Source organism: Pelophylax lessonae (assembly GCF_965119305.1).
Source record: "Pelophylax lessonae genome assembly, chromosome: 7".
In the NCBI taxonomy this organism is placed as follows: Eukaryota; Metazoa; Chordata; class Amphibia; order Anura; family Ranidae; genus Pelophylax; species Pelophylax lessonae.
The window spans coordinates 296,249,853-296,265,981 of record NC_138774.1 but is presented as its reverse complement, the minus strand read 5'-3'; the positions used below and the strand labels follow the sequence as shown (position 1 = coordinate 296,265,981).

Genomic DNA, 16,129 nt, shown 5'->3' with positions numbered 1-16,129 from the left:
TGGTTTCTTTGAAGAGCTGAACCAGATTTTGCACTTTCCAGTTTTAGTAAATCAACTCCAATGTGACTTTGTTAATAAAAATACATTTTCATCCCCAGTGGATAACAGTGGTTGGCCGAAACTCTTTGATACCATTCAGAGTTCACGGGGTAATCAGGCCATGCAGGAGGAAGAGGCACACGACTATGAATGCGGTAAGTCTGAATTCTGCTTAATTATTAGGCATTAGAGTTTCAGTATTTTACTGACTAATGGGTTGACCTGTTTGGATCGGCTCCATAACAACATGGGCTGACCTGTTTGGATCGGCTCCATAACAGGGGTTGACCTGTTTGGATCGGCTCCATAACAACATGGGTTGACCTGTTTGGATCAGCTCTATTGAAACATGAGTTAAACTTTTTGGACCTGCTTCTTAAAGACATGGGTTGACCAGTTCTATAAAGACATAGGTTGACCAGTTCTATAAAGACATAGGTTGACCAGTTCTATAAAGACATGGGTTGACCAGTTCTATAAAGACATGGGTTGACCTGTTTGGATCAGCTTCATAACAACACGAGTTGATCTTTTTGGACCAACTCTATAAAGACATGGGTTGACCAGTTTGGATTAGTTCCATAAAGACATGGGTTGACCAGTTTGGACTAGTTCCATAAAGACATGGGTTGACCAGTTTGGGTCAGCTTCATAACGACATGGGTTGACCAGTTTGGACTAGTTCCATAAAGACATGGGTTGACCAGTTTGGGTCAGCTTCATAACGACATGGGTTGACCAGTTTGGATCAGCTTCATAACGACATGGGTTGACCAGTTTGGATCAGCTTCATAACGACATGGGTTGACCAGTTTAGGATCAGCTTCGTAACGACATGGGTTGACCTGTTTGGATCGGCTCCATAATGACATGGGTTGAACTGTTTGGATCGGCTCTATAAAGACATAGGTTGACCAGTTTGGTGTGAAGGAACTTAAGTATCCTGCACAGACCCCTCATCTCAACCCTACTAAACACCTTTGGGATGAATTGTGAGCCATGTCTTTTTTGCTGGTGCCCAACGTGTGGCCTCACATGTGGGCCAAGTCATCTCATTCAACATCAGTACTTGACCTCACAATGGACAACAATTCCCACAGACACCATCAAATATCTTGTGGGAATCCTTCCCAGAAACATGAAGGATGCTATAACTGCAAGACGGGCAACTCCATAGTAATGACTATGGGGGAAGGGGGCTACACTTTATGAAATGTCATGGGGGGGGGTGGAGGGTGCAAATCCAACTTAATGACCATGGGGGGGGTTGTGACTTAATATTAATGGTTATGGAGGAAGAGGGGGGCAACACCATATGAATGGCCATGGAGGGGGGCAACCACATATTAATGGCTTTTAGAGGAGGGGGCAACTTCATATTAATGTCCATTGTGAGGGGGAAACTTCATATTAATTGGTATAGGGAAAAAGAGGAGGGGGGGGGACTCCATATTAATGGTCATGAGAGACGAGGGGGGGGGGCAACTCCATATTAATGGTCATGTAAGGAGGGGACAACTTCATATTAAGAGATAATGGGAAAAAAGGTGGGGGGTGGTAACTCCATAATAATGGACATGGAGGGGGGCAACCCCATATTAATGGGCATTAGGGGAGGGGGCAACTTCATATTCATGGCTATTGGGAGGGTTAACCTCATACTAATGGTCATAGGGAAAAAGGAGGGGTGAGGACAACTCCATATTAATAGTCATGGGGGAAGAGGGGAAGGCAACTCCATATTAATGACCATGGAGGTGGACAACCCCATATTAATGGCCATGGAGGGAGGGGACAGCATCATATTAATGGCCATTGGAAGGGGGGCAACTTCATATTAATGGTTTTGGGGGAAAAGGTGGGAGGTATCTTCATATTAATAGCCATGAACTAATGGCCATGAAGGGGGGGCATATTAATGACCATGGAGGGGGACAACCCCATATTGATGGCCATGGAGGGAGGGGACAGGCTCATATTAATGGCCATTGGGAGGGGGACAACTTCATAATAATGATTTTGGGGGAAAAGGTGGGGGGACATCTTCAAATTAATCATATTAATGGCCATGAATTAATGGCCATGAAGGTGTGGGAGGAGGGCCCATATTATTGGCCATGGTTTCGTAATGGGAAGTCCAACAAGCTCACATAGGTGTGACGGTCAGGTGTCCAGAAGCTCTTGGCTATATGGTATACAAGTAATTATGCTTTTTAATTATTCAGAAAAGTTTTATTTGCTTTTTTTTTGATAAATTGTTCTGCTTATATTTTTTGTGTTTTTGTTTTAGCTCTAGATGTTTACCCAGAGCAATGCGAGTGCCGGAAGCGTTTAGTAAACTGCTCGAGTCAAGGACTTCATTTTGTTCCAGCCATCTCTTCTAACGTAACAGCTTTGTAAGCAATGAAGCAATTGAAGTGCGCAATAACTCGTGACCCCCCCGTGTCTTCACATAGACTTGTAGCTGAGCACTGAGCCACCAGACATAGAGAGGAGACTAAATGAGTTAAGATCCAGTTGATCTGATGTCCTTGTAATGGCCGTCTACTGTATATCAGGTGTTGCTCAATATGGCCCAGCAGAATGCTAAAGGATGTCCAATGTGGTCGTTCTAATTAACTACATTGTAGTCCAATTTGGCCATCTAATTTATTTAATCAATTAACTCAATACTGATCCTTTGCTATGGATTTTAATGACGGACCATAGATATTTGAGGGAACAAACGGAACTTATAGGGCCTGTTTGATATCTATTTTCTGTTAACAACCAGAGAACCTGGGTTGAGGGACCAAGGAGAGGTTGAGGGATCAGGGAGAGGTTGGAGAGAGTGAGGGACCAGCGGGAGGGAGAGGAACCAGGAAGAGGTTGAGGGAGAGGGTCAGGGACCAGGGAGAGAGTAGGGGACCAGGGAGAGGTTGGAGAGAGTGAGGCACCAGCTGAAGGGGGGAGGAACTAGGGAGAGGGTAGGGACCAGGGAGAGAGTGAGAAACCAGGGAGGGGTTGGAGAGGGTGAGGGACCAGGGAGGGGTTGGAGAGGGTGAGAGACCAGGGAGGGGTTGGAGAGGGTGAGGGACCAGGGAGAGGTTGGAGAGGGTGAGGGACCAGGGAGAGGTTGGAGAGGGTGAGGGACCAGGGAGAGGTTGGAGAGAGTGAGGGACCAGCAGGAGGGAGAGGAACCAGGGAGAGATTGAGGGAGAGGGTCAGGGACCAGGGAGAGAGTGAGAGACCAGGGAGGGGTTGGAGAGGGTGAGGGACCAGGGAGGGGTTGAAGGACCAGGGACAGGGTTGAGGGTCCAGGGACAGAGTTGGGGGACCAATATAATTACCTCTCCTTAATTTGTTCTTTATGATTCAGACTACAATTTTGAAACAGAAGTGACACATTTTTACAGAAACTGATCTCCATTAGAGATGAAAAAAAAATGGGAAAGAATTGATGGACCAAGAGGTCTTTTTTCTTCTATATTCGTAATTGGTTCACTGAAATATCAACCAGCATGGTTAATAATGACTGATGAATATTCCTTTTGTAAGACCTAGCTCCGGGTTCCAGCTGTGCACGGGATCAAATCCTATTTTGTTTCTCCAGCTTGTTACAATAACTGATTCATTAATGCTTTGTATGTGTTTTATAGTGATCTGAAGGATAACCAAATCCAATCTTTGCCTGATGGCGTCTTTCATCGGTACCACGATTTGGAAAAGCTGTAAGTAGCTAAACCTTTGCATGTAATTTAAAGAAAGTCCTGTTAGCCTGTCGTAGGCTAACCTACGAGGTAGGCAACCTTTCATAGGTTGAGATCTACCTGAACAACATGGAGGAAATCAAAGCTCCAGGTGGTGGGTGGGGGGGTATGTGTTATAAATAAAGCCTTTAATTTAAACCCAGTGTGTGGTGTGTGACAGTAGTGTCTTCTACCCCGCTTCAAACACTCCCCCACCCCTCTCCCAACACACAACTGTGTCCTCTGCCCCTTTTCACATCATCGCCCCCAGTAATATACTATGCCCCCCACACTGTAGTGTCCTCTGACCCCCCAAAACACGGTAGTGTCCTCTGAACCCCCCCCCCCCCCCGGACAGTAGTGTCCTCTGAAATCCCCCCCCCGACAGTAGTGTCTTGTACCCCCCAAAGCAGTGTCCTTTGCCCCCACTGTAGTTCCCTCTGCCCCAACTGTAGGGCAGAAGGCACCTCTACCACCCCCACTCTACTGTAGTGTCCTCTGCCCCCCCCCCCACAGTAGTGTCCTCTGCCCTATCATAGCAGTGGCCTCTGCACCCCCCCCCCACAAACACAGTAATGCCCCCCCCCCCATAGCAGTGTCCTCATGTGATTAAGGGGTATTTGTGTTGGGAGGGGGATGGGGGAAGAGGATTTGTGCTAGAAGAGGTGATATGGTAGAGGAGTGAGGGGAATGGTGCTAGGAGGGGAAATTGTTTTTTTATGGGGGGGGGGGGGGTTTTGTTAGGAAGGGAAATTTTGTTTGGGGGGGGATGATGTGAGCTGGGGGGGGATTTGGAGTGGGAAGTAGAAGAGGATGTGTACTCTGAAATTTGAGGGGTTCAAAGGGTAGAGCATGTGTGCTAGAAGGCGTAATTTATTTTGGGGGGGCATTTGTGCTAGGGGAAGATTTCAGCAAAAACTCCATTTTTGTTTGGAGGATAAGCTTTTAGATTAATGCTCAAATTTTATTTGGGGGGGGGGGTGGGTTACTGACACATAATGCTCATACATCTTGGGGGCGCAGTTTTCCATGTTTGCCCTGGGCTTTAGAAGACCTTTTCCCAGCACTGTCCTTCTAGCAGAGAAAGAACACTGGGATGCATAACCATGAGTCCAAGAAACCAGTCCAGATCAGGTATGGGATGAACCATGCTTTGTGCACTGGCGTGCAGTCATGTTAGAACAGGAAGGGGCCATCCCCAAACTATTCCCACAAAGTTGGGGGCATGAAATTGTCCTACTGTCCTGGTATGCTGCCCACTGCTCCCCCTCCACCAAATGATTTGGACCAGTGCACAAAGCAAGGTCCATAAAGACATGGATGAGCGAGTTTGGGGTGGACAACCTTGACTGGCCAGCACAGAACAGTTGTTCTATCGGAGTGAGCTCAGGACTCTGTGCAGGCCAGTGAAGTTCCTCCACTCCAAACTCACTCATCCATGTCTTTATGGACCTTGCTTTGTGCACTGGTGCTCAGTCATGTTGGAACAGGAAGGGGCCGTCCCCAAACTGTTCCAACAAAGTTGGGAGTACAAAATGTCTTGGTATGCCGACGCCTTAAGAGTTTCCTTCACTGGAACTAAGGGGCCAAGCCGAACCCCTGAAAAACAACCCCACACCATAATCCCCCCTCCACCAAATGATTTGGCACAAAGCAAGGTTCAGAAAGGCATGGATTAGCGAGTTTGGAGTGGAGGAACTTGACTGGCCTGACCTCAATCCGATAGAACACCTTTGGGATCAATTAGAGTGGAGACTGCGAGCCACGCCTTCTCTTACCGCACAAAAACGCTCCTGGAAGAATGGTGAAACATTCCCATAGACACTCCTAAACCTTGTGGACAGCCTTCCCAGAAGAGTTGAAGCTGTTATAGCTGCAAAGGGTGGGCCAACTCAATATTGAACCCTACGGACTAAGACTGGGATGCCATTAAAGTTCATGCAGGCGTCTCAATACTTTTGGTAATAATGTGTATGCCAGACTGGGACCCAAAAACTTTTTTTTAATTCTGTAATTTTTTTTTTTTCCAGCTTTCTACAAAATAATGAACTTCAGTCGATCTCCCGCCAGGCATTTTCAGGACTCTTCCGTCTAAAAATGCTGTAAGTAAGCCAAGGACCCATCACATTTCTGAGTTAAAGGGTATAACTGTTCAAAAGTACCCCAAAACCTCCCTACTCCTCATCTAAGCTTTAACCTCTTGGCGCCGACCGCACGCATATACACGGCCCTGTTAAACAACTTCCAGCATGGTAGCCACTAGGGGATCGGAAGCTTCCAATGAGATCAGGAGCCTCTGATCACGTGACAGCCAATCACAGCGGTCTTATGACCCGAATGCCCGCCTCCGTCTCCTGGCTTTTAGAATTTGTAAAGGGCTTGGAGGTGGTTGGCGCAAAGGGTTGAACATTTCTCTGTCCCTGTCTCCTAACTGTGCTCCTGCATTGTCACCATCACATGGATTTCCATGAGACTTTTTTTTTATTAATTTCTGCTTTGGGACAACTCTGTGAATGTCCTTGAGAGGCCCAGCCAGAGCCCAGGCTTGAACCCGATTGAACATCTCTGGAGAGATCTGAAAATGGCTGAGCACCGACCCTCCCCCATCCAACCTGATGGAGCTTGAGAGGTCCTGCAAAGAAGAATGGGAGAAACTGCCCAAAAATAGGAGTGCCAAGCTTGTAGCATCATACTCAGAAATACTGGAAGGTGGAATTGGTGCCAAAGGAGCTTCACCAAAGTATTGAGCAAAGGGTGTAAATACTTATGTACATGGGATTTTTTTTTATTTTTAACAAATTTGCAAAGATTTCAAACAAATTTCTTTCACGTTGTCATTATGGGGGATCAGTGGCGTAGCGTGGGTTGTCAGCACCCGGGGCAAGGCAAGTAATTTGCGCCCCCTAACCCATGGGATTTTAGCACTCGAGTCTCTTCCACTAGATTAGTAATAAATTTGCAAAGATTTCAAAATAATGAATTTAATTCAATATTGGAATAATAAATCATTATTTTCCTGAGAATTCTACAAACAATCCCTCATATTCACAATGTGAAAGAAGTTTGTTGGAAATCTTTGCAAATTTATTAAAAATAAAAAAAGGAAAAAATTCCCATGTACATAAGTATTCACACCCTTTGCTCAATACTTTGGTGAAGCTCCTTTTGCACCAATTACACCCTCCAGTCTTTTTGAGTATGATGCTACAAGCTTGGCACTCCTATTTTTGGGCAGTTTCTCCCATTCTTCTTTGCAGGACCTCTCAAGCTCCATCAGGTTGGATGGGGGAGGGACGGTGCACAGCCATTTTCAGATCTCTCCAGAGATGTTCAATTGGGTTCAAGTCTGGGCTCTGGCTGGGCCACTCAAGGACGTTCAGAGAGTTGTCCCGTAGCCACTCCTTTGTTATCTTGGCTGTGTGTTTAGGGTCGTTGTCCATAACAAAATGTGGAAAAAGTGAAGCGTTGTGAATACTTTCCGGATGCACTGTACACAGGGCAGCCATCAGAAATGTTTGGGCCCCTTACACAGCTTTAGGCCTGGGCCCCCCAGGGCCCGTCCAATGGCCGTCCCACTGGTGATCCTACCGAGTCCTTCAGTTCATCCCCCTTTTTTTTTAACACTGTTACATCTTTAATATATGAAAATAAATCCAATTCGGCAAAGAGACATCCCCATATAATCAGCAAAATGATGGCCCTATCTAACAGAGACATCCCAATCCAGAAAAGAGAAGGCCCCATATATTCTGCAAAGAGACATCCCAACCCAGCAATGAGACATCCCAATTCAGAAATGAGACACCCCAATCCAACAAAGAGACATCCCAGTCCAGCAAAGAGACATCCCAATCATCCCAATCCAGCAAAGAGACATCCCAATCCAGCAAAGAGACAGACCCATATATTCAGCAAAGAGACATCCCAATCCATAAAAAGACATCCCACTGGCTGCATTGGCTCATTCTGTGGCTGCCCTGCTCTAGCAATTGCTAGTTACTACAGCAGCAACCACTCTGCCTCATTGGTAGAGGCCTGGGTGGCTGGGCCTCTTGGTACGTCCGGGCCCCCTACATGTGTATGGCCTGTCCCCCCCCCCCCCCCCCCGATGGCAGCCCTGACTGTACAACCACTTTAGCAATCAAGATGTCACCAGATAATGGGTCCAACACCCTTTTATCCTATTACACCTAAATCTTCTCAGAACATCATTTCCTAATGAGAATTTAAGTCTGATAAAAAAAAAATCTGCTTTGATTTAAGGGTGTCAAACCATTTTCTGGAATTAGATTTGACAAATGATGGAAATTTTCTGGTTTACTCGTGGAAAAGGATTCTGGCATTGAAATGCAAAGAGACCTTCTCAGCCTTCTCTACATATCTCTACAAAGAGGCCTTCTCCGCCTTCTCTACATATCTCTACATAGATCAGATTTAATGGGGTTACCAGAGTCTCCGTCTTGCCTGATGTCGGAATGTGGGAAAGGAGATCCGTATCGCAGTTTATGGGATTGTAGATAACCGATAAGATTTCGGAGTCAAATCGCACTTCTGCACCAAGGAATGTATTAAAGCGGTATTAACCCCAAAAACCAAACCTTTTCATATATTGCAGCTCACCAATCATTGGATGCAGTGGTTGCATTCATTATTAGATTTCATGTTTTCCCTTATTCCCAAAATGAGCCTTTATTTGAGATTATCCAAATCCAAAGTGAACAAAATCCTGCCTGTAAAAACTGGATATACAACATACGCTATATTACCAAAAGTATTGGGACGCCTGCCTTTGCACGCACATGAACTCTAATGGCATCCCGGTGTAGCACCCTACAGGTAGGTGCTAGGTAAATGTATAGTGGGCCTTGTCTGCCTAACAGCAGGGCTGTGATTTATTTAGTTAGGGTGTCAGGGCTTCCAAATGTGCCTGCTGAGGGGAGAAGTATCCCCACTGGCTTCTCATAGGGCAGTGTGGGAAGCCCAATCAGGGGACACATCCCAGCTTGTAACTACCTCAGAAGGCAGATTATGCTGCAAGGGATTCTGGGAGTGGGTATAAGTTTGGGGGGGAAGTGCGTGGCACGGTGTCTTTGGCGGGAGCAGAGTCCCAGGAAGGAGAGTGCAGCTGTCTGAGGAAGGTGGATGTCTCAGGGTGTCGCCTGAGTGTCCAAAGCGTGCTGAGTGGAGCTGAGGGGATCCGGTGTGCAGAGAGCCTGCGGAGAGAGAGAGAGAGGGGTCCAGTCCCAGGAAAGCCTACACAGGTCGTGAGTACTGAGGATTGCCCCTGGGGGTCTGCCTGAAGTTGGAGGGGACCACTCCGGAGGAGGTTCTGGGGATCCAGTGTCAGCCAGCTGTAAAGGGGGTACCTAGGTTGAGGACCCTGAAGCTACAGAGGGGGTACATAGTCAGTGGACCCTGAAGAGTTCAAGGACAAAGGGGGCACCCGCAGTCTGGGCCCTGAATGGTATAGAGCGTGCCAGTTAAAGTGACAGCTGTAAAGAGTTCTACTTCATACTACCTCAAGCTGTGTCAGGCAGGGGGAAATATTCAGTGACTTTCACAGTACAACAGTGTCAGGAGTTCTGCAGTTCTCAGTCTTGGATCTTCTTGACTATAAGTCGAGGATTCAGCACTTCTCTTGTTCTACAGAGTGTTCTCAGTGTCAGTGAGCGTTGGCTGGCGCCGGCTGGCGTCAAGGAAGCGCCAACGGGCAGTTCAGAAGTAAAGTCCCAATTGTAAATAGTTAAGCCTCAAGGAATATCCCGCTAATTCCCTTCTCCTATCCCCTAATTCCAATAAAAACCACAAACAAAGATGCCGGAGTTGCCGCTGCTTCAGTTGTCACACCTGGGGACTCAGCTCACATGGGCTGGAGAGGATTCCGGTACTAATGGCAGACCCACATCAGGCAATAGGCCTGGAAACCTTGCTACACCAGTCTTAGTCCGTAGGGTTCAATATTAAGTTGGCCCACCCTTTGCAGCTATAACAGATTTAACTCTTCTGGGAAGGCCGTCCACAAGGTTTAGGAGTGTCTATGGGAATGTTTCACCATTCTTCCAGAAGTGCATTTGTGAGGTCAGGCACTGATGTTGGACTAAGACTGGGATGCCATTAAAGGTTAATTTAACAGTAAAGGTGGTTGTAGCATTTGGCCAGTGAAGTAGTACATACACTATATTACCAAAAGTATTGGGACGCCTGCCTTTACACACCCATGAACTTGAATGGCATCCCAGTCTTAGTCTGTAGGGTTCAATATTGAGTTGGCCCACCCTTTGCAGCTATAACAGCTTCAACTCTTCTGGGAAGGCCGTCCACAAGGTTTAGGAGTGTCTATGGGAATGTTAGACAATTATTCAAGAACTGCATTTGTGAGGTCAGGCAGTGATGTTAGATGAGAAGGCCTGGCTTGCAGTCTCTGCTCTAATTCTGGTACAATCATTTTTATTGTAATAAGTATACCTTCTTGACAAACGTTCACCCACGCATGGGTATAGTTCAGTGAGCATAACAATCAAGTGACTTTTATAGGTACTAGCTGTCTACTGGCCGACCTAATGGATAACCCAAAGGTCCATATAAACCACCAGGGCTCAATGGCCAAAAAGGGCCCAAGCTGCAGGTGCACTGGTTTACAGTGGAGGGTATTGCGTTTACTGGTCATCTCTGCTCTAATTCATCCCAAAGGTGTTCTCTCAGGTTGAGGTGCAGACCAGTCAGGTTCCTCCACCCCAAACTCGCTCATCCGTGTCTTTATGGACCTTGCTTTGTGCACTGGTGCGCTGTCATGTTGGAACAGGAAGGAGCCATCCCCAAACTCTTCCCACAAAGTTAGGAGCATGAAATTGTCCAAAATGTCTTGGTATGCTGACGCCTTAAGAGTTCCCTTCACTGGAACTAAGGGGCCAAGTCCAACCCTTGAAAAACAACCCCACACCATAATCCCCCCTCCACCAAATGATTTAGACCAGTGCACAAAGCAAGGTCCTTGTGGACAGCCTTCCCAGAAGAATTGAAGCTGTTATAGGACTAAGACTGGGATGCCATTAAAGTTCATCATGTGTGTGTAAAGGCAGGCGTCCCAATACTTTTGGTAATATAGTGTATGTTGAAACAATTACATGTAGTCTCCATACGAGACCCATTTGACAGTCCAGGAGACCAGGACAGGGCGTTGTCACCCTATAACAGGAAGTACCTGAAGACGGAACTTCATGGCAGGATCTAAAGGGATTATTTTAATGAGCTGCAGACAGATTTTGAAAAGATGAAAATGAACTTTGAAATGACATTAACATGTTAAAGCTTCTTTTATTGATTGGGTTTAAATCCAGGGCCGGATCTAGGGGGATGCTGGGGGGGCCTGTGCCCCCCCCCCAAGTTTTAGTTGTGCCCCCCCCAACAGGGTCCCGAGTGCATCCATTGATCCATGAGTCAGTCTCATACAGACAGTTGATGTAAGGAGTTACTCCATGTAAAGGGACATTCTGATGGGGGCCATTGATGTAAGGGGGCACTTTTAATGGGGGCAGCTGATGTAAATGTAACAATTCCCCCCGTAAGGGTTGCAGGTATTTCAGCTTCTCCCTTATGCCAGGCAACAGGAATTTTTGCAGCTTTCATGCAGACTCAATCAGTCCAGGGATTGTTTGTTTTGTTAATTTAGGGGGTTAAAACTTGGATGGCGAGTGGAAACATGGAATGCTCAGAATTGTAAAACTTGAAGGCAATTTGAGGACTTGCTAACTTTCTGGCTGCTAGGATTTAACGTTGCAAAGTTGTCCTCCCGTAGGATTAACGGTACAGCAAAACAGAAAGTTCCAACTGGTAAACACAGGTGCTACTCTGTGGAGATGTTACATAAAGGGGCACTTTAATGGGGACACCTGATAAAGGGGGCATGCTTGATAGGGACACCTGATGTAAGGGGAACTCTGATGGGGACAACTGATATAAGGGGGACTTTGATGGGGACTCCTGCTATAAGGGGGCACTCTGATAGGGACACCTGATGTAAGGGGGCACTCTGATGGGGATACCTGATGTAGGGGGCACTCTGATAGGGACACCTGATGTAGAGGGCATGCTTGATGGGGACGCCTGATGTAAGGGAGCACTCTGATGGGGATACCTGATGTAGGGGGCACTCTAATGGGGATACCAGATGTAGGGGGCACTCCTGATGGGGACACCTAATGAAGGGGGCATGCTTAATAGGGATTCCTGATGTAAGGGAGAATTCTAATGGGGATGCCAAATGTAAGGGTGCACTATGATGGGTACATCTGATGTAAGGGAGCACTCTGATAGGGACACCTGATGTAAGGGGCCCTCTGATAGGGATACCTGATGTAAAGGAGCACTCTAATGGGGGATACCTGATGTAGGGGGCACTCTGATGGTGATACCTGATGTAGGGGGCACTCTTATGGGGATACCTGATGTAAGGAAGCACTCTAATGGGGATACCAGATGTAGGGGGCACTCCTGATGGGGACACCTAATGAAGGGGGCATGCTTAATAGGGATGCCTGATGTAAGGGAGCATTCTAATGGGGATACCAAATGTAAGGGGGCACTATTATGGGTACATATGATGCAAGGGAGCACTCTGATGGGGACACCTGATGTAAGGGGGACTCTGTCGGGGACACCTGATGTAAGGGGGACTCTGATGGGGACACCTGATGTAAGGGGGTAGACTGTCAGTGAGTTACACACAGTGTTGACATTATGCCCCTTGACCTTGTTAGTGCCCCCCTCGATTGGCTAGATCCAGCCCTGTTTACATCTATTTTAACTTCCCTGAGGAGGAAGGAGAGAAGATGAACAGTTACGGGAGGGAGAAGGAAGGGCAGATCCAATACCTTTGGGAAGTTAAAGTAGACGGTAGTGAAATAAGATGAGACCAATGGGGGGATGGTGTATTGGACGGAGAAAGTAATGAACTGAAGGAAGTGAATGGCACACAGAAAAAGGAAGTTGTTTTTTTTTTAATTACTGGTTTATCCTTCAAAAGCGATGGTTATATGATAAAGTGGAGAGCTGTATTATTGCATCTCTTTCCGTCTGCAGAACATGCTTGTCCATTCTAAATGTTTTCTGTCTCTGGCAGTTTCCTTAGTAACAATCAGATCGAAGTCTTGAGGGCTGAAGTCTTTAAGGATCTTCGCTCCTTGGAATGGTTGTAAGTTGCATGACATATACTGTAAGAAGCCAAGGGCTTTGGGCACATTATCCCTTCAAGATTATTGATGAATTGTCCTTATCTGACATTTAGTTAACTTTGGTGTTTTATGTTCAACATTTTTTCTCTCTTTTAGAATTTTAGATAACAACAGAGTTAACCAGATTCATCCCGGGGCATTCAAAGGCCTGAATTCTTTATATTTCCTGTAAGTGATCTGCACCATCCACAGCAAATACTGATAGGTTGTGATCATCCGGATTTTTTTTACATAAAAAGTTACTATTTTCACATCCCAGAAATGATAAAGCTAAAAAGATAACAAAGTATCTTTCATTTCATAAAGAAGTTTATTTCATAGGCAGAGAAAGAACCAACTGGGGGTCCTGCTAGTTGGAAGAATGCTTCTTACATTGGTGGTCAGTGGGAAGAATGCTCCTTACATTGGTGGTCAGTGGGAAGAATGCTCCTTACATTGGTGATCAGTGGGAAGAATGTCCCTTACATTGGTGGTCAGTGGGAAGAATGTCCCTTACATTGGTGATCAGTGGGAAGAATGTTCCTTACATTGGTGGTCAGTGGGAAGAATGTTCCTTGCATTGGTGGTCAGTGGGAAGAATGTCCCTTACATTGGTGATCAGTGGGAAGAATGTTCCTTACATTGGTGGCCAGTGGGAAGAATGTCCCTTACATTGATGGTCAGTGGGAAGAATGTTCCTTACATTGGTGGTCAGTGGGAAGAATGTCCCTTACATTGGTGGTCAGTGGGAAGAATGTCCTTACATTGGGGGTCAGTGGGAAGAATGCTCCTTACATTGGTGGTCAGTGGGAAGAATGTTCCTTACATTGGTGATCAGTGGGAAGAATGTCCTTACATTGGGGGTCAGTGGGAAGAATGTCCTTACATTGGAGGTCAGTGGGAAGAAGGAGGAGGACACACCCAAAGAGCTCTCTGTGAGAACCAGCCTTTTTTCAAGCCTGGGCCTTGCCTGCTAGCTTGGCCCAGGAACAATGCCTGATCCTGGGGGAGGCCCTGGGAGGGATCCCCCTGATGACACGGGGCCTAGTGAGGAGGAGGTGGAGGACCTGTCTGTGGGTCCAGGCCCCGGTGAGAATGCGGATGTCTTCAGCCAGAAGGTTATCAATCGTTTTAGGGCGATTGGGAGAGCGGAAGAAAAACTTAGGTTTGAGGGCTGAACACAAATCCTTCAAAACTAAGTATTTCCAGGCCTGGAGTAAAAATCGCACAGCCATGAAGCCTGAGTTACAGGAATTGGAGGAAAAGGTGAAGAAACAAACTTTATTATTGGAAAGGCTGAAAGACAGAAGTGGAGCATTTAAAGAAAAATTTGATAATGAGAGGAGATTTACCAGCCAAGCATCAGCAAGTTCTGTGGATCAGCAGCCTCGGTTAATGGATGACCCGGCTCCATCTGCCTCTGCACCTCTCCCCCCATGCCAGAACTGGGAATCACCAGCGGCAACCAGCCAGGGGGTTGAGAGTGGACATGGATCCCTGACATTTATCCAGGAGATGGAGTCACCCCTGAAAGCAGACAAGTTTGTCTTTTCTGATGATCCATCAGAAATCCCTGAAGATGGGCAGAGGAGATACAGGCCAGCAAAGCCAGTACTGGTGGAGAAATCCCAGTATACCATGCTGCCTTCCAGCATGTCTGCCCCACCTGCTGTAGTGGATGGTGTCCCAGGTGAGAAGGAACTGCATATTGCAGTTATTGCTGAGGAGAAATCCGGTGCAGACATGCAGGGTAAATCCCTGACAGAATCACCAGATTGTGAAAGAAAGGTGGATGGACCTGCATCTAACACCCCAGGCATAGATTTTTCTGCTCCTGCTGAGACCAGTAGTCCCTCTACAAGCAAAATGGCTGCAAACTCCAAAGAGTTTGCTTCAGCTGAGTTTCCCAGTGTTCCAGGGTTGATTGACCAGCTGATTGCTGGTGGGGGAGGGGATCAACATGGTGTTGCAAGTGGAATGGAAGTAGCAATGGAAATATCCTGCAATGCTTTACCTGCTGCTATGTTAAAACAGGATTCTATTTCTACAACTGAAAACTCTGTCCCAGTGGAAGAGAAGATGATCGCTGAAACTCTTACCAGTGCAGCAGCAGCTATGGATTCTGCTGTGAAGACAACAGGAATAATAAATATCCCAGCAAGTATAAAAAATGACATTAATGTTAAAGCAATGAATGTGGTGGGTGGTGGTGAAGGGTTTAGTAATGCTGGGAAAAATTAAAATGTTATTTCTCCCCCTGCTCAGCAGAGGAAAGATTTGATTGCACAGATCAATCCCGAATCTGTGCAATCGTTATCTGCTAAGTGTGTGTCAGATAATTTAAAAAAAACTGATGGATTTTCTGCTGGGAGGAATGTTGGAAGCTATGCTTCAGCTTTGGGGAGTGGCACCAGGGTAGGTGGTGGGGATTCTGTTAATCACAATTCAGGGAGGTTTTTTGGGGGGCAGGTTAGTGGGTATAGGAGGAGGAATGTGGTACAGTTGAGGTGGGAGGGGGAAGGAACCCCAATAGTAAGGGGGAGGGTGGCTGAGTTGATTTTGGAAATGGGGTTTAAAGCCTGTGATATTTTTGCTTTAATTTGCCCGGTGGGGAGTTATGAATTTGATTTATCGTTTGTAAAACCTGAAAGTTTGGATCTCTTCTGGGAGAGATTTAGGAGGTGCAAGGGCCTTCAGCAGTGGAGAGGTTTGGTGCCAAAGGTAATTTCAAGGCAGCCTTTGATAAAGTCGGTGACCATTCTGGTGCGTAACGAATCCATACCAGAGGCTGATTTATTAGTATGGCTACGCCGATATGGCGAGGTCCTCACTCCACTGCGGAAGGTCCTTGATGAGCATGGGATATGGACAGGGGCCTGGACAGTGTCACTAAAATTGGGGGTGCTGGGCGATGTAGTTCAGCACCTTCCCTGCTCAGCCTTTCTGGGTAGGGATAGGCTGACCATTTTCTACCAAGGTCAGCCTAAGGTGTGTAATAAATGTGGTGATAAAGGCCACTTTGCATCGTCCTGCACCCACAAGAAGTGCTCACTGTGCCAGGATTTAGGCCATTTGGCCAGAGAATGCACCCAGATTCGGTGCAATTTGTGCCAGCAGCTGGGTCATCCATATAGCCAGTGCCCAGAGGCACTG

The 16,129-nt window shown here is 46.7% G+C and overlaps 1 protein-coding gene across 2 annotated transcripts in view; it reads left to right on the top strand.

Annotated features, from left to right (window-relative positions):
- Positions 1-16,129, top strand: part of LOC309560030 (relaxin receptor 1-like) — a 269,217-nt gene that overhangs the window by 142,892 nt on the left and 110,196 nt on the right. Inside the window, exons 3-8 of one of the 2 annotated variants that reach the window (XM_082263531.1) lie at positions 99-194; positions 2,330-2,435; positions 3,678-3,749; positions 5,798-5,869; positions 12,886-12,957; positions 13,094-13,165. In XM_082263531.1, the coding sequence (XP_082119657.1) occupies positions 99-194; positions 2,330-2,435; positions 3,678-3,749; positions 5,798-5,869; positions 12,886-12,957; positions 13,094-13,165 (490 nt within the window). The remainder of the gene's footprint in view (positions 1-98; positions 195-2,329; positions 2,436-3,677; positions 3,750-5,797; positions 5,870-12,885; positions 12,958-13,093; positions 13,166-16,129) is intronic. The other variant, XM_082263532.1, reaches the window with a different exon arrangement.